General features: G+C 38.7%; 2 protein-coding genes across 3 annotated transcripts in view; one reads left to right on the forward strand and one right to left on the reverse strand.

The window, feature by feature from the left end:
* LOC120420572 (ribosomal protein S6 kinase alpha-5) overlaps positions 1 to 19192 on the forward strand; it is a 72270-nt gene that overhangs the window by 35079 nt on the left and 17999 nt on the right. The gene's annotated exons all lie outside the window — the stretch shown is intronic.
* LOC120420575 (40S ribosomal protein S3-like) lies at positions 1216 to 3667 on the reverse strand. The gene has a single exon (XM_039583653.2). The coding sequence runs from the start codon at positions 1875 to 1877 to the stop codon at positions 1302 to 1304; it is 576 nt and encodes a 191-aa protein (XP_039439587.1). The 5' UTR covers positions 1878 to 3667; the 3' UTR covers positions 1216 to 1301.

Consider the following 19192-nt stretch of genomic DNA (forward strand, 5'->3'; position numbering starts at 1 on the left):
GATTGAAAAATCCTGGAATGCGGAATCGGCGGAATCACGCGGATCACACCGTTCTTCCGTGTCCTCGTCGCCGATTCCCCACAAGCTGGCCAGCGAGCACAACCACCACTGGGAACCGCGAATCTCGATTAGGCGTATGATGGTGATCGCGACAAACGAACAGAGAAGGAATTATCTAACGGATTGTGAAAATGATACGGAGGTGGGTGAGAGGTCTTGCGGAAGTTGGCCTTTCGGACCGTACAACGAGATTGGAAGTGACTTGCTTACAGTACGACGTCCGTTCCGACGGAAAGGCTGCTTGCGCCGAACGGCGAGGATCGACAAGTTCAGGCCAAGGAAGCCGGAGTCACGCTAAACAAGATCCTGACGACGCACCACCACCGGAACCACGCCGGAGGCAATGCTGCCCTGTAGAAGCTCTACCAGGCGGATCCCTCGTTTACAAGCTGTCTATCTACGGTTGTAACGACGAGCGCATGGACCAGTTGCATCTCCACACCGTGCTACTACATCGAGACCCCGGATAATAAGGTCATCTTCATCGGGGACACGCTCTTCCTGACCGTTGGTGGTCGCTTTTTCGAAGGAACCACTCAGCAGATGTACAACCAAGTGTACCACACGTTGATCACGAAGCTTTCCGCCCTGCCCGACTATATTAAGGCGTATCGTGGCCACGAGTAGGCGCTGAACAACCTGCGCTTTGAAAGTAACGTCGAGTCGGACAACGTGGACGTGGACATTACGAAGCTGCTGGGTATCACGAAGGAGGTGGATTTGGAGAAACAGCGAGCGATTGTGCCGGGCACGATTGGGCAGGAGAAGTGTACGAATGTTTTCTTAAGGGTTAGCGAGGCTGTTGTGCAGACATTTGTGGGTAAAAGTACCCCGTTGGAGATGATGCAGGCACTGCGAGCGGCGAAGGATGTTTTAGGGAGGGCGTTTTAAGGGTTATTAGAGTTGGGTTGTTGGTCACGAAACAAAGCTTCAGGGGATTTTTAGTATTTTTAAAAATGTTGTAGGGGAATGTGGGGCAAGGCAACCATATGTGCCAAGAGGGACAAAAACTCGTGGGACCGTATGCTATAAGATTCTTTTTCAGCAATTTTCAACCCTGCAATCGGATGACTTTAAAAAAAATATCCAAATTCTTCTGTTTGCAAGGATGTTAGATTAACCGCGCGTGCAGGGGGGGAGGGAGTGGGAAGAACTTATATCAGCTATGAGCCTATAAGTATAGCAGCGCCCAGCTTAACCAATGACGGATTAAACCACATCGACGACGGTTCCACCGGCTCCTAACTCCAACGGCGACCGCTAGTTCTTGGGTTCGCTGCGGGCGTGTTGAACATGGTCTCGTCATTGGGCTCCACAATCGAAACGTTGTCCGACAGCGGTTTATTTGGGCCGATCTTGACGTTCGGACCCCACAGCAGCATAGTCTTGACCTTGACGCCCAACACTCCCTTTCGCAGCAGGACGTGGCAGATGGCCGTGTCGACGTACACATTGCAAGGATCTCCGGAATGGATCATCAGTCGTCGATGTACTTCATCGACTTGGCACGCTGACCACGCAGCTAACCGGGCACGACTCGGCGTATAGCTCAACGGTGCCGGGGCGAAACCGAATCTCTTCTGGACGACGGCGGTCATCTCGCGGATGTAGCGACCCTTCTCGCCCAGAACGTTCTGGGTGCAGGTGGCCATAATGATGATCTCGGTACGGGTCGGCTCAGCAAGGAACATGCCAGCTTTTGAAGTTTCGGCCCAACGGTTTATGCCAAACTGTCCAAAGTGTGGGAATGCCCTTTCCACTAGCTGGGTCGTCCAGTGGTGGGTCCTGGTCAGCCTTCGACATTTTAGGGCCAACATTGTGCTGTTTTGACCGGGGATTGGAAGAACCGGAGTGCAAACTGCGTTGATGCCTGTGTTTGCATGGTTGGTATTTGTTTCAGGTGTACCGCCATCTGGGGCGAATCGGGACTACAGTCTGAATAGGGATAGCAGTGTTAAGAGCATTTTATGGTTTTAAATTCGGAAATGGAAGTACACATTTTGTTGGTCTGTTCTAACCGAAACCAACCAGAAAAATCAAAATATTGTGCTCCTGCATGGTTAAAACTGCTGTCCCAATTCGCCTCATGTGTCGCCCCAGTTGACGGTACTGGATTTTGCCCCAGTCTGACTTGGCATTTACCGAACAGTAGCATCTTTCGTTGCTTTTTAGTTTTGGCCCCAACGTATGAATGCTTGCCTCGGAGGTTTCCCCGCCGGGGGTTCCTTACAAACCCTTGGACTATTCGGCGGGAACGGGTTTGAGAGAGGGTGGCGGTCCAGACCGTCTGGAGGAGGTTAGGACTTGTGGTGCGCTGCCGAAACCGGCATCTGATATTCAGTTCAAATTATAGGTGGAGGCACTCCTGTGGGGTACCTAGGCAGTAACAGTATACGAAGTTCAAGGAATGATCCTAGGTCGTCGGAACTATCGATTAGTGCACACGTACAGATCAACATCCTCACAGATTTTGCATCGGTTGAGTTGTCGTCGTGTTGATTATGGGAAACGGTTCAACTTAGGTTCCTTTATCCTCCCTCGTCATAACAATCAAAATGTTGGCTGCAACCGGCTTTTCCGGCGTCTAGACTACGGGTGAGACTCACGCTAGAACATGAGACCTACGGAAAAAAAAGAAATGAGTTCAGCGTGCTCCTATGCGTCAGCGAATCTCAACTCATGCCACCACCCATCTTCCTCCCAATGTTCGATTGATTCGACTCGAGGCCGGCGAAAGGTTCACGCTGCAATCCGTTATTAACGCCCCCGACAACGCGGATGCTGCTGTATCCGTCTTACCATTAAGCCTACCCCGTTCTTCAAAACCTCAATAAAACTCAGAAACATCGACACGTCATAAATCGCCGAAATCCACGCACTCTATGGCTCCCTTTTCGGCAGAATTTCTGTTCCGGGAATACCGCAGAATTTGCCAACGAACCTCTCTCTGGCACCGCCGGTTACGGCAGCGTATCACGGGCCTGCCCTTGTCGGATGGTTGGAGCTGTAATTATCGAATCGCTGACCAGCTTTACAAAGGTTTTGTAAAGTTCCGGCTTCCGAGGTGGAGCACTGCCGGATCGAGGCCGTACGTGTTAGCAGGGATTGGGAAGCAGCAGAGGATGCGCCTGTTCAATTGTAGCCCCATCAAGCTGGGACAGGGCACGGTCCACCTGAAGCCGATACTGGTGATGCCACGGGTGCCAGCGTGGTTTTTTGTTCCGGTTCTTCCCCTCCCTGGCTCATTAGCGTTGCAGGATGACTGGCACTCGCCACTACACGGGCCCGGAGCGGCTAGTGGAAAACTCGGTCCAGCAGTTTGATCAGATGACTCTTGGTTCCGGCTGAATGGGTCATCGTGATGGCCAGAAGAGGTTCCCGATCTTTGAAAATTTCTTTAATGTTTACGGACAAAATGAAGCCAAACACAAACAAATTAGCAAAAGTAAATATTTACATCCAAGCAGTGTTGCGAATAAAGTTGATTTTGCGGAAAAACCAAGGGGTCTCTCAATTTACCGTGACTTTGACAATTCACGGTCATTTCACGGGATTCACGGTAGAACCACTTTTGACTAAGGTTTTTGCAGCGAGTGTCTTGTCGTGTCGTCGGTATAACTTTGTTAGGGACGACCAGAGAAAATAAGTTTCCCTAGATTTTCGCCAAGTTTTTAGTGATTTCTGATTTTGTATTCTTAAAGCAAAAATTTTGTGAAATTTTATACCTACTCTTTTCAATACAACATAAAATACCCATAGCGTTATGTCCTCTAGATGCTCCTGATCGAAACGAGTTGATATCCTTAACATTCCAACGCCCAAGGCTCCAAAAAAGATGGAACGGTAACTTCAACTCAATGATTTTCGGGCATAACTCAACCAATAAAGATGATTCTTCTTTCCAGTGATTTGTTAGGATGTCTAGATGATTCTGGAACTTTGCAGAACTTAATTTGATCAAATCTGTAATTTTTGCGAATTAAAACATCGTTCCAACTTTTTTTTTCGAGCGTAAAAAAAAATTCGCCAAAAATTCCGCGGAGGCAGTCGTTTTAAAAAAGGTGGAACGATGTTTTAATTCGCAAAAATTACAGATTTGATTTTAGCTGTCCTAGACGCAAAAGAAAGGTGATTAGTTGCGTATTTCAATTACGAAAATTTTGGTACCCTAACATGTATAGGTCATCGCTGAAATTTTAAAGTTATCGCAGTTTTAGTGTTTTTTCCCGTTTTCGTCATTTTTCCATTTGTGCGCGTGGCGCGTCGAAAAACACAGTTTTTATTTTCAAAAAATCGTATCTCAGAGTATTGGAACTTCACCATTTTTTGATATGTTATGTGAAATTTTCCGAGGAATCCGATAAAAATATTTTCAGACATAGGCCCTTTGGTCCCGAGACCTTCAAAACAGCATTTTAAGTTTTCATACGACCTTTTCAAATGTTAAGCTAGATTTTTGAAACTTCTTACTATTTTTCCCAAATAGCCAAACTAATCACATTTCTTTTGCGTCTAGGACATCTAAAATCGGATGAAATGGTGCGGAGATATGATTTTTTGAAAAAAGTGGATTTGCGAAAATCGACGAAAATTTCAATTTTTCGGACCACCCTAACACGGCGTAGGTCACCCTAATGGGCAAACAAAAAAAATACGGGTCTAATTATTTCGGCCAAGGAACCCCCAGAAAAATTTTGAGCCCGATCGGAGAACTTTTTTTTCGAATCATGCTGTTTTCGTGGGGAATTGCTGTATAAAGAGCCCCGTTTTGCAGTTTTTCGATTTTAAAAATAGTTACCATGAATGATCGTTTCCGAACATATATTTTTTCAAGTTCAGAAAATTTCTATAAAATTGTCTAATAAACACGATATTTTCGTAAACAATATTTTTTTTAAAAATCAAGACATTTCAAGAGGGCGTAATATTGAAATGTTAGTCAAACTATCTAGTTTAGTTTATGTTCGTTTCTGGTAGTATTTGGCTTATTCTTACTTCTTTGCCTTTTTTTTATGTATTTACAGACACTTTTCAATCTTTTGTTTGTTTTTCACTATATAATGATATCATTATAATTAAAACTATGAAAAAATGTGTAAGGAATAGTATGGGGTATCAAATAATTACTGCATATTTATTTTTACTTAAATTACATTAAAAAAAACATTGGCAAAGTCAAACTTGCATGCTTTAAATGTTCTTAAACGATTTTTGAAGATCAAAATTTGATTGAATTAAAATATCAAATCAAAATGATTTCATAAACTGTACTACCAAACCACTTGTTAAAAAAATCAATGAGAAAGAGAATCTTATCGAGCGCTTACAGCTGATTTTCCAATTTTTTCTTCCAGCAAACCGCTCCATACCAATCATTACATCACTTCGAAAAAAAAAAATTAAAAAAACCACCACCCCACAAATTACGTTCATAGTGTGGAAAATGTATTAAATCACCGCACTTCCCAATCACCTGCCACACACACACACACACCACTGGACAGGAGGCTTCTATTGTGTCATAACTCGTTTGATTGGACCCCGTGTTTATGTATGTGTGTGCCGTGAAACGAGGAAGACAATAAAACAAAATTCACACACGAAGAAGGTAGTGAAAAGAGAAAAATCCGGATGAAAGTTTTGCTGGTTGGTTTTCCATGACCACCACCACCACCTGTAACCCTGTCATGGGAGTTTGCCAGTTTTGTTTATCGGCTTAAAAAAATGTTACAGAAAATGTATTTTGTTCCATAACTTCGCTGCCGGCCGGCGAGTGTTGGATTGGAATAAAGAAATTAGTTTAAATTTTATTTAATTTTTGATCCTATGTCCTATTATATAAAAACGCTTCAAACCCATGTAGCCAGGAGTCTTAAAGGGCTAACAAGCGCTTCAAATTTGATTTCCCAGTTCACTATCCACGCAAATAACCGTTGCAAATAAAAGCACCAATCGACCACTAATCGAATGTTCACTCTGTTATTACTCGAAGAAGTGAAGCGTAACGTGCGTGGAATGTTTTGCATTCGATAGTACGGCACTCTAGTTGCACAATCTTCCTCGTTTCCAACCTTGTTATGAATACATCCAGTTGAAATTGCATAGATTGGCCCACAGCGGCTGCAACATTCCCATGACCCATTTGGCGGAACCATCAATCCGCCTGAAGGACACCACCCTCTCAACCCTGTTGTTTTTTTTTACCTCGGGAAGGATGCCACTTCCTTCGATACTATACTCAGTCAATGGAAATTTACTCGATGCATAGTAATATGCGGGCTTTGGCTTTGAACCTCGCACTGCGGATTGTGTGCTGATGATGACGGTAATCACAGGCTCAGACGAAGCTCGCTGATTGGAGGTAAAATTTTAATTATTTTGAGGCCATCTGGTTGAAATTGCGTTTCGGAAAAATACATTACACGGTGAATAAATTTCAATTTGGATTTAATTTGCCATAGCAATTATAATTTTGTAATGAGATGACTAAACCATTGCAGCATGTCTTATTTTATGCGATTATTCAGGAAGATGAGGTGCATTGTCTCAAGTTGTGAAATAAAAGGTGAAATCATACAACACTTTTGATCCAAGCTTTTCTCATTTTATGCAACTATGTATCAAATAGAACACAAAAACTCCTCAAAACTAGTTCAAGGCTTCGTACTCCACGCACCTTCAAATACACCTGCAAACAGGTCACCACATATGTTGTACTATCGTCCATGGACAGAACACAGAGATATCTACAGACTCTATCCATGCTCTCGGTACTGTTGTATACCCAATCATGATAGGGCTACTGTTCTTAACTTGGATCTAGCAGTACCGAAATCATCATCAAATTCAATAAAATAATAAAAACTAATCCACATTTTCGGCTGATCAACTGATGTGGATCGAAATAAGATCCATAAAATTGCCTGGATATCGATGCTTTACACCAGGGCGAAATTTTGCTGTTTGGTTCGAATATTCCGTCCCGACTCAGATCTCGAATTTGTTGTTAAAAATAAGAAAAAAAAAAACATTATTTGATTATCCGAAGTCCCATACAAACCTTCGGATAATGTATGGACTGACATCCAAAAACAGTTTCAGAATCAGAACATTCATTCAGCTTTGCCTAGTAGGCCCAAAATAGGTACATCTACCCTATCCGAAAAATAAAACAGCGGCCGGTTGCTTTAGGTGTAGTAGTTCGAGTTGAACCACGCACCACGAGCGGAAAGAACCTTCGGTGCAGCTCTTTTTTTTCTATTTCGTGTAAATGTCTCTGTGCAAGACCCGATGCACCGTGTGAGACGTCTGTTGACGAAGGTTGTCAAGACTCCTTCTAGAGAACCTTGGCTATCTCTCTCTCTTAAAAATGCAAATGAATTGGTTTAGCCTTTATCAAAGTTTCAACCACACAACTCATCTGGCACAGCGATACTTTGTAATATGGGGTAGTGCCACTTGAGTGTGCACCGTACTACACCGCAAGGCTACTCTATTCAAATCTACGACGATGACGAAGCTGGTGATAACGACAACGCTTAAGGTTTAACCAACATTGGTTTCCCTTCCGAACCTGTGGAAGTGGTTGGTTGTTTGCTTCTCATTATGCAATTAGGTATACGTACAGTGCACCCGCCACATCATCATGATGTGCATGGAAAATCCCTTCGACGAATGCATTCCGTTCCGTTGGACTTTGTGTCAGTCTTTCAGCGTTTCAAATGGCGCTCGTTGACGTAACATTTATCTGCGATGTGAGTAAGGGACTCATCATGATCGCGCACGCTCACTCGTAATTATCACTAGCCACGTGTCTTACCCTTTCGGGGGAAATTATCGATACATCAAGTGATGTCTAGAATACTGGCCTTCCTAGTCGTTTTTTCTTATATTTTTTGCTAGTTTCATTATTTTTATAGACAAAGTTTCTAGTGGACAAAAAATCCGCAGCGTTTTGTACGGTATGTCCACGCATCCTTCCTCCCCTGTAGATACTGTGAAATGTGATCCGTTCATAGAATCCTCTCTGCGGCTAATGCAACGCAGTAAGCCTGGCTGCTTTAATAACTGTCAGCGATGGAATATTCATCATCATAAGAAAATAATTGGACGTTCATCAAGAGAGAAAAAAATCCGAAGAGAGCATGGCTCTCCTCACTCGCGCACGAAAGATCGGTAAAAGGAATCTAAAAAAATCATCATCATGATTATTCGGCGGAACATCTTTTTCAATACTACACTTGCTAGTGTAACGCCACACGTCGTAAAATGACCTGTCACGAAAATGATTTATTTGCGAAAATGATTTATTTGCGATTATTCCATCCCTAATAACTGAAATACAGCTCGGGGATGCTCGAAAGTACTAAAATCATTGATCTTGACAAGAATGGATGCTTTCTTCGGACTGGCTGCGCTTGTGATTAGATTATATTAGTTGATTCTAGTGGACAAAAAAAGGCCAACTCTGTGCATAACAAAAAAAACTGATTTTTGTAAAAAAAATAAATAATTTGGAACCGCATAGTAATTCTGTGTAATTTTAAAATTTAACTTTTATCACTTATTTTTGGAAAATCCATAAAATATATTCCTTTCTAACAGTTGAGAAAAGTTTCCAGATATCGTCAATTTTCAATTAAGGACTATAATAAGGGTATCACTCAGAAATTCTTATTTTCCATGCTTTTCAATTTTGGCAAAAACATATTTCTGCAACAAATGTTCGAATAATTTCATAAACGTTAAACAAATATTTGACACCATTTTTAAAATACAAAAAAAAACAATCGAAAAAACATTAATCAAAATATTGCTTTTCAATTTAAATTTTAATTTAACATGCTGATTTAGTGATATTTTTCGAGTGTTATTGATGCTGTCCTATAGTATTTTATTATTATTTTCAAAAATCAAATATCTTTTAAAGTTTATGTCACTTTTTTTTAAACATAACTAATGGGGTAAAGTTTGTCTAAAATGAAGTTATGTGAAAACAGTTAATAAAAAATGTGTGTTTTTTTTTCATATTTTAACCATTTTTCCCAAATGATTATAAGCATAACCTACAACTTTGCGGAAGAAACAAAAACGCGCAGAAATTCCTTTTTCGTCTTAACCCTCTAATGTCCGATTTGACTTTTCGAAAGCTTCTATTTTTCCCGTGTTCAGGAGGTCATTTTGAACAACTTTTCATTTAATTCATTTCGTTGTTAAAGCATATGAAGTTACTATCCTAAGCTGAGATGTGGACTACTTTTCAACAGCTGATTAATTCAAATTTGGGAACGGAGTTTGTGGGTGCTTGAAGAATCGAGTAAATCTACAAAAGGAAAAAAGTTACAAAATAACCTTTGATTGGGGATAGTTAGAGGTTGCACAACTTTTGTTCTACGAAAAACCTAACTTCTCTTGATTTATGTTTTTCTTTTCACATTTTAAGGGGTTACATACATGTAATTCGGTAAAAATTTCAGAGGTTGGATAGAGCATACGCTTCAACTTTTTTTAAATCTGTTTTCAGGGCATTAAAATATACATTTTCATCTGTCAATAAAATAAATTTGAACACATTTGGTTGTATATTTGCCGAGATACAGCTATTTGAAGTTAGCAATTTCAAAAAACGGGTGCCACGATATCTCAACGCTGCTTTGACCAAATCGGCTAAAAAATTTGGTGAAGATTCATTAAACCGGTCCCGTGTGCATGACGAAGGCCGATTTAAAAAAAAGTTTATTTAAAAAAAAAATAAAAATATTTTTGTGTTTTTCATATAAAAAATCGTCAGTTTTTGATTTTAGTATTTAAAAAAAAACAAAATTTCAAAATCGGGCTTCGTCATGCACACGGAATATGTCTTGAGAGTCTTCACCCCAAATTTCAGCCAATTTTGTCTATCTCATCTAGAGATATCGTGGCACCCATACATCAACTCGGTGTTCCGAGAAAAACGCTCACAAAGTTTCACAGTCCGCTTTGCGCATGGCAAAAGTTTAAACTTAAATCGTCTTCTACTCACTGAAATCATGACATATCTTCATGAAACATTCAGGAGTGATTGGAATTCATCTTTTAAAAGGATTTGATAAATATTCGGAATTATGATATATTGAGATTTTATACATGTATGTAACCCCTTAAGCATTTTTATTTGCATTTATCTTGTTTATTTTATGTTCATTTTTTAATAGTATTTGGTTTATCTTACCACATCCTATCATTATTTTTCGCCTTTTTAGTTTTTTAATGTGTTTAAAGTAACTTGTCAAATTTTTTGCTTGTTTTTCTTTATTTTATAGTAGAAAACAACTATATCCATTACCATTTCAGAAAAAAATGCGTAAATGCGTATTTCGGGATATGACAAAAATGCGTGCATACTTGATTTAACATAAAATATAGGAAATGTTAGTGAAAAACACAGACAAAGTTGACTCCAGAATTTTTTTTTTAACTTTAGAAATGTCACATTATTTATTAAAATTTTGTAAAATTTGAAGGGTTCTTCTCTCAATAATTTTAAAGATCAAAATTTGGTTGAAAATTTGATTTCTGCCGGAGTTTTGGATCGAAGTGGTTGGGTTGTTGAGGGTTAAGAAAGAAATTGTTTTTTTTTCAGATACTTGACAAAGTTCAAATCAAAACAAACCATCCACATTACCGACCCCCGGGTCTTTTGTGGTCTCTATTGCAAGTTTCTGCTCGAACCTAGGAGTCCGAAGGCTTGAATAGGGAGAGCACCCAAACCTCTTTCTACTCCAAGGAACCTTCCACCCCAGTGTTTGAACTGACGACCTTTGGATTGCGAGTCCAACCGCCGCCAGCGATTCCACCGGAGTAAGCTTGGGTGTGTTGTTTGTACTTATGGCATGGAGACGACTCCTACACCTGGAATGACTTAACGGCCTAACAACCAAGGCCGGGACCGACATTTTACTTCCTCATCCGATGGAAGGTTGGAGCAGATGGGAATCGAACCCAGAATCATCCGCTTACAAAGCGGACAGCGTAACCATTCGGCCACGCGCTTTTAAAGTTGTATTCATCAAATGAATCCATATAACCCATAATATTTCTAAATTTATGAGAACTACTAGGTAGTGCTCAAAACAATAGTGGAAAATTTATGTTTATGTTTCACATGTCCTAAAATGAACTCCTTGACAAACCGCACTGACCACAACTCCATAAAAGTGCTTTTTTCAATTACTTCTTTCCGCTTTTTGAACAAAAATAGCGGAAAACCACACGCGAACGTTCAAACCTCAAGCCCATATATTGTGCCTCATGGTGTTATAATCAGGGATGGTAACAAGCTGCTTGAGTTAAACTGAGGGTTTCAATACCGAATTGTTTTTTTTTTCTAAGCCAGTTGCCGTTATCGTTCCTCAAGTGCGGTTAGTTGGTTGATGTTTATGAGTTTAAAATACTAAAATAAATAACAGTTTCAATTCAGTAACAACATTTCAAAAGGGCGAAACCTACGATTGTGCCGTTTCGGGAAAATCAACATTCAAAATTTTGCAATTTCGATCAATTCCTATTTCCACAAAAAAGCATGAAAACCATCAATTTTGTCAAAACTTAATAAAAAATAGCAATAATTTCATCATAGAGAGCAATTTGGAATTAATTAAGGTGTTTTTGCTATTAAAAATTGAGAAAAAGAAATTACGCCTTTTTGAAGAGCGTGCCTACATTTTCGCCCCACCGTATTCGCCACCCACTCAACCAAAACAACGGTTTAGCCCGTAAGGTTACGCCACAAAGCAGAAGTAAACAACAGATTCGCCCTTTTGTTTTTTGTTAATTTTTCGGGTTTTTAAAGAAAAAAGTGGTGAAACAACTATTTTATCATTGTAAAACGTTACAGTCAGTGATAATACAGTGATATTTGCAACCACAGTGATAAAAAATTGGTCTAGAAAGCCTTCATAAGGAGTCCGATTCAGGCCAAGACTCGTTGAGCCAGGATACACCGTAAGTAGCATGTTGGTTTGACGATGTGGTCTATATTGAAGTGACGTTCCTTGGGGTGTCCCCGCCGGAAGTGGGAGACATTGCACCTGACGACTAGGCCACCCCGGTGCCTTTTCAATCTTTGCATAGCTTCAATGGTTACGGAGGCGATGATTTTGTACGGCATTCCTCCTAAACCTCCCTACACTAACTTTTTGTCCTGCAACTGCTCGACCCAGAATCCCCGGATGTTCCAAGAACCGGTAAATTATGGACCTTCATATCTAGATTGTGAAACCAGACCAGATCCGATACTACAATAATTGAAATTAAAAAGTTATGTATTTAGGGTTTGTTGTGTAATTGTGTTCAGAGACATCAGAAACATACATTTTGATCCATTTTGAGGATTGTCAGGTTAAAATTCACTAAATTATAATGAAAATTTAGTGTTTCTAAATATACGTCGGAACTTGCAGAAAACACTACATTCGCCCCTCGTGATTGGGTGAAAACACAAGGGCGGAAACTCAATTTGGTTTGTTTTGATTGATGTTGTTGATTAGCCCTTTTGTTTTTTGCTTGTAAAACTACGTATTTTCGGAATTTTGAGATGATGGAGGGTGTTTTAGAATCAGTTTTGTTCGCTTTATATGATTCTGACAAAAACTCAGTTTGTTTACATCTGAGGGATTCGCCCTTTTGAAAAGTTGTTACTGAATTACTGCTCGAGCAACTTCAGGGCAGTTTGCGATAAGCAACTGCTCTCAGAGAGCACATAAAATCTTGATGGAATTTTTGGTTCAAAAATACTCCATTCCTTCGATGTTGTGGAAAAGTACTCTTCGAAGCCAACCAGTTCCAGCTAAGACCAGTCGAAAACGCAAATAAACTGCACACAAAACAGAGATAAACACAAGAAGAACGGAAAAGCTCACACATACACACCTGTTGGTACTATGACCTTCAAAGCTCCTGGCCCCCTTGGTAAACACAAAGAGTGGCCGTGTTTTATCATTTCAGTCGTCGTAATATCATTGTTGTTGTTTTGGTCAAGTGGTCCGCGACGCCGCGCCAAATGCATATTCTCTGGACAGTGGTGGCCACGTGCTGCGTCGTACTGTGTGCAAATTTTGAACTTGTTTTGTTGTTTTTGCAGTGGTTGTTGTTGTTGTTGTTTTCCGCTGGACATGTGTGCCGTTTTCCACGAATGTGTTGTCCAGTGTGTGGTTACCGTGTCCTTGAATAGTGTAATGAGCATTTTCTGGATGGATGAATTTTGGCATTTAAATAAATATGTTTTCGTTAAAGACTTAACTTAAAATGATTCCACAGAAATTAAATTCACAGAAGTGCTGAATTCATAAGTTAACTCACCATCTTACTAATACATTTAACGAATCCCAAAAATGGTCCTGCGTTGTAGCTTTCTACGAAGCATGCCAAACGAAATGTTATCCAGAATTGAGGTCAGGCCTTGTAATAGCAATACAAAGGTAAAGTCCTTCGACAACAAAGAATCAGGTGCCTTAAAAATGTCGCATGCTCACCATTTTGACGAATGAAACCATAAATTGACTTAAAAAATGTTTTTTAGCCTCCCAAATTGCATCCCAATCATTTGACACATTTTGCAAATTTGGATCCGTAAGTGAGTCAGTCATACCGGAAAGACGGCGTCAGCTGACCAAATCGGTCGTGATTGTCTGCCGATTGGCGATGGCCTAATAACTGCAGTCTACACAAAGCTAAGAACAAAAAAAAGGTGAAGAAGGAGCATTGCTTATTGCGCACAAATATATGCTTCTGATTGGCACGACCTCGTTTGTTTTTTTATGTCTCGTGGTGTGCCCTGGTGGTTTGGATGTGTTTTTACCGGAATCGCAAGGTGGTCCTGATTAATTGAATGTTATTTTTTGTGATTAAGAGGTTACATACATGTAAATAGGATAAAATATATAACCTTTTTTAAATATGTTTACAGGCCTTTAAAATATACATCGAATTTGAAGACATTTGGTTGTATGATTGCTGAGATTTAGCTACCGACTTTGATATGTTTGCGATTTTTCCGCAAAATGAAGAGTATAATTAAAATACGTACGGAATGGTTTAGAATCATACTGACCGTGGTAGAGAAGTGTTCAAAGTACCTCAAAAAGAACTTTTCATACAATTTTGGAATGTTTAAAAAGTTAGTTAACTATAGTTAAGAAAATGTTGATGAAAGTCATTATTTGAAACTTCTCAAAGTGTCATGATTTTCTCAATAAACATGATTTTGAATCGGAAAACGGAATGCATCTTCGGATTCTTTGGACAATTTTCCACTAGGAGAAGGTTAAATAAATTTGTAAATAATAAATAATATGTGTTTTTGACATAAAATTTGAAAAATTCTCCAAATTTATAAGCAATTTCCGTTGAACAAATTTCACATTTTACATTTGTGTTTCGTGCTTTTATAATTTTATAAACAAAACTAGTTTTAACAAATTTCAGGCAAAATTCCGACTTTTTAACAATTTTACCTAAAATTTTTATGTATTTTGTTAAAAAGCTTATAAACTTAGTTAACTAAACATAAACATTGATTTTTTTCTTAGAAACTATATCAGCTACTTTAGTGATGGTACATTTAACGTACAAATAAAGTTTGAACATCTTAAAAACGATTTTAACAAGAAAAACTATTACTATCAAAGTCACCCCGGAATTCAAAATAAGAATTTTTACGTAACTATTTTTCTAAACACTATTGAAAAAACTTTGACTACAAAATAGTGCATGGACTTTGTGTGGCCTACCCCAGTACATGTTTTAAAAATAATAATCTTGAAAAAAAACCTTACTTGTTGGAAAATATTCCAAAAAACTTTTTTGTATGGATCGTGGCCAATCGCCGAAATCATATTTTCAGTGGATTTAATATTTTTTCTGGATTATTGACTCCTTTAGGTAGAGCTCAGGGTGGCCAACTAGTTGGTAAAATGCTCAAATCATAAAAAAAACAAGAGAGTTGACATTTCAAAACAAATTTTCTTTTGAAAACTGTTTCTTAGTTCTTAATGTTTTTTTTATTGTTATTTAGCATAATTTTCAAATTAATTACACTCAATTCTTCAAATGTGGGGTGCTATTAACCATTTCAATTTTTTTCAGCTGTTATTAATCCTAATTAGTATTGGATGATTTGGTTTACATGGCATGGATTTTAATCATCTAACGCCCATGGTTGCACCAGAGCACCACAAATATTTTACTTCAAATTGACATTTCTCGAAAACTATTGAATGAAATGAACTCATTCGTCCTGCACAGTGTTAATTAGGATGTTTACTGCCTTCAATTCAAATTTCATCCAATTTGGTCAAGTCTACAAAAAATGGCAAGGAAAAACGTAAATAATCTTGATTTTGCTCTGGGCGGGAAGGGGTTAAAGACAATTTCACCGTCCATTTAGACTGAAAATATGGTTTTGGACCTGTTTTGATTGAGTTTAGGAAATAGGAAAGACAAAGTTATTTTAAACAAAAAAATCAATCAAAATTTCACCAATTTCGACCAGCGTTAAGGCAATCTGATTCAATTTGCCGCTAAAATATAAAAACAAAATGATGGAATTAAAAAAAATCCGTGATTTTTGTCAACATTTTCTTTATTTTATTTTGGACGACTGCAATAATGTTTTAAATTTGTAAATAAATAATTTTTAATTGAAGATTAATCCTTGAAAAAAAAACTCATTAAAAATAACTAAAATTTGAGTTTCTTTTTATTAATTAAAAAATGTTAGAAATATTTGGTATTTAAAATATTTTAAAATTTCACGATGTCTATTTGCAAAAAGTAACTTTTTATGGAAACAATTACTGTTAGATGAACTTGTTTTATTTACGTAGTTGTAACTTCTGGAGGTCTTGGTCAATAACGGAGTAGCAACTACGGCTGGGACCAGACTAGGTGAACAACATTATAAACTGATTTTTTGTTTTAAATTTGATTCTTCTAATTCTAATAATTAATTAAAATACTATTTTTAATCGGCTCCTAAAGTTGTCATTAATGCTATCTAAGCTTATATGATTATTTATCCTTTTTCCCAATGCTTTTTTCATAAATTTTTGCCTATATTTTTAATCTACTTCATACAGCTTTTACTCTTCTTTCCTTCAACATACAATTATTATTTCAGTAGCGAACTTTATGTAGTATGCTTTTTCCTTTATTGTCTATTGTTTTAATCTACGCCCTTTTCTTCAAACAAGTAAGGTTTGAGTCCTTACTCAATATATTGAATGATCAAAGTCACACACATAACATTATTGTACTTTTGATAAATTTTTGAATAACATGCTTAGGTTCAAAACATTGTAACAAAACACCGCGACAGAAGAAATAGCAACAGATTAACACGACTCAACATTAGGCAAGATTTCAGGAGAAAACAATACACTGTAAATAACAATTAGTTTTTGAATTCAAACTAAAAATTAAACAGTTTTTTGCTTTACTGAAAATTGACAGGCACACTATAAATGGTTAGGCGCTTATACTTACATCAAACCCAAAACACTGTACCACCCCCGGCCGAGTTAAAATGCGTAACCGGAAAAGAAGGTGTGCATGCCTGGCACGAACACTCAAAGCGTGTTCTAGCGTGTTGCTCGTACTGACTCAGAGCAAGGGTAAGATGTAGGTGTAAGGGCAGTGCGTGTTCGTCGGGAACCTGGTGCATAAGATCGGTCAAGGCCCGTTCTTACACTGAAAATTGCGAATTGCGAAATTTGATTCTTCATCAAATTAAACTTAGTAAAAAAAATTACAATATTTTAGAACTTTTCAGAAGAAAACGACATGAAAACCCGCACCACTGCTAAACTTTTGAATTATTGATGCAGTTTGTTTCAAAATCGTGTGCTCTTTCAGGAAATTCAGTGTTTTCCCTTATGTGTGGGATAATCTTTACTTGCCTTTTACTCAGATTGCAGTTTTTGCCTATGACACATTAGCAGAAAATATTTTTTTATTATCTCAAAGATTACATTTTTGCGAAATTTTGGTTACATGTCAAAAATAAAAATAATTTATTTTTTAGTTTGAAACATTTTTTCAATATAATGTTGGGTACACATTTTTGTGTAGATTTGACTGTCCGAAACTTAATAATCCTTATTTATTTGATATTAGTTTGCTATTGTAATGCCATTGTATTTCATATTTGAAGATGAATGTTTTGAATTCATTATCCTCAGAAACTAAATAAATAAATTTCTTAAAGCGTGAAGAATAACTTATTTTAGACTTATTCCAAAACAATCATACTCCCATGGCAACATTAATCATGTACAGCAAATTCTGCTCGAGACACTCGCAAGAAGAACTGTGTCACGAGCCAGATCGTAAACATTGTAGCTCTCTGCTGCTCACGCACAACCCAGACCGTCGTCCCACGAGAGCTGTGTGTCGTGTTGAGTATTGTGCCAGTTTAGATTCACTCCGATGCCGAAGAACCTACGTCCGAGCGACGACGACGACGACGACACGATTCACTCAAGCGAGCTTCAAGCTGACCCACTTTTTAACAATTCACCACTAGCAAAACTGTGGTCTCCCCCCACCTCGTCGTCTTCCACCTTTCCTCAGGGGGGAGTTGTAATAGAATCTACAACAACTATCCGCTAAGAAAAAAGAAAAAAAAACACAGAAGTGTCTGTTGAGTCTTGTTCGGTTTTTTCTTCCACCTTCTTTACCCGTTTCCGAAGGTTCGACTTTGCTAAATAACAGATAAATCAGCCTCTTCCTCTTGGCGAGCTTTGCGTTGGTCCTCCTCCCCCATTCAAGCCCACCACCCACAGAACATATGATTACACCAGCACTACACAGCGCCCAACACAAATACCACCCTAAATCACTTTCCCCCCTTTCGTTCTTCGCTGTGCGCTGTTTGTGTGTCTTCAAGTTTTGTGGTGTGGTGATCTGCGCAGAAAGGGCTCGCTCCGCGACTCACAAACACCACCCAAATGAAAATATAAACTAGAATGTGTACTGTGTTGTTAGTTTTTGCCGGTTCGTAACTCCTCGTAACGGGTGCGCGATTCATGAAAAATACGGGAGAAAATATAAGGAATACAGAAATATGTCAGGCTTCTAGATTCAAACCAAGGCCAACCCGAGAAGTGCGCCTTAGCAGGATGAGTTAATAACCAGACTGAGGAAGCATTTGATTAATACCATTTTAAATTGTTTATACCAAACGTAGTCGTGTTATCAACAACAATAACAATAAAATTACAAGCGTTTGCGGTTGTATTCTTATTCCGATTGAAAAGTCCATCCGCGACTTGTCAAAGTGAGGGTGTGTTTACTATTATGCGCGCACACATACACACACACACACACACACTCACACTCAAACACGTGACAGAAATTCAGCGGTTTTATATAACTGCGCTTTCTCGCGGCGCGGCGGTGTTGCGGCACATTCCGACACAAGCGGCAATACCTACTACAAAAGTAGGCTGAAGAATTCATCACACATGAAAAGAGAGCAAAGAGGAATTCCCTCGCCGGTTTCGCGGTTGTTCTCGGACGGTTGCTTTGATTGTGTGAGTGGATGACCGGCCGTCCCCTTCTTTTTGACACCTGTAGAGCAGGCTGACGGGGGCGCGTCGCTGCGAAATGGGAGAGAGAGAGAGGAGAGGGGGGTGTGTGTGGGAGAGAAGGTAAAGTGCACTCTGCAAAAGTGACACCTTTTGCTTTCTCTGCTGCTCTGTTGGTTGAATGTTTTTCTTGCAACGATACTCGTAGTGTGTTTGATTTTCCTGAATTAAACACACATTCACGATGAGTTGGCGTTAAATGGCAAGAGTGCATATTAGAGCGTCCAATTTCTCAGGAAAAAAAATCCCGGGAATTCCCGGGATTTCCCGAAAAACAATATTTCCCGTTTCCCGGGAAATTTGTAAATTTCCCGGGAATTCCCGAAATCCAAGCGGAAGTATACATCTTCTTAAATTTTTGGAACTATTTTTTGAAAATGCTCTGAAAAAATAATAAATGAACAAACTCAACATGATTTTGTTCAATTAAATGTATTGTTTGGTTTATATATAATTAATCAGATTATCAGAAATTATGATATCAGAATTATTTCTGATAATATTAATTT

Source organism: Culex pipiens, chromosome 3 (assembly GCF_016801865.2).
Source record: "Culex pipiens pallens isolate TS chromosome 3, TS_CPP_V2, whole genome shotgun sequence".
Classification (NCBI taxonomy): domain Eukaryota; kingdom Metazoa; phylum Arthropoda; class Insecta; order Diptera; family Culicidae; genus Culex; species Culex pipiens.

Bases quoted from the DNA above. Each gene is read 5' to 3' on its own strand.
- LOC120420575 (XM_039583653.2), bottom strand. From the start codon at position 1,877: ATGTTGGCCCTAAAATGTCGAAGGCTGACCAGGACCCACCACTGGACG.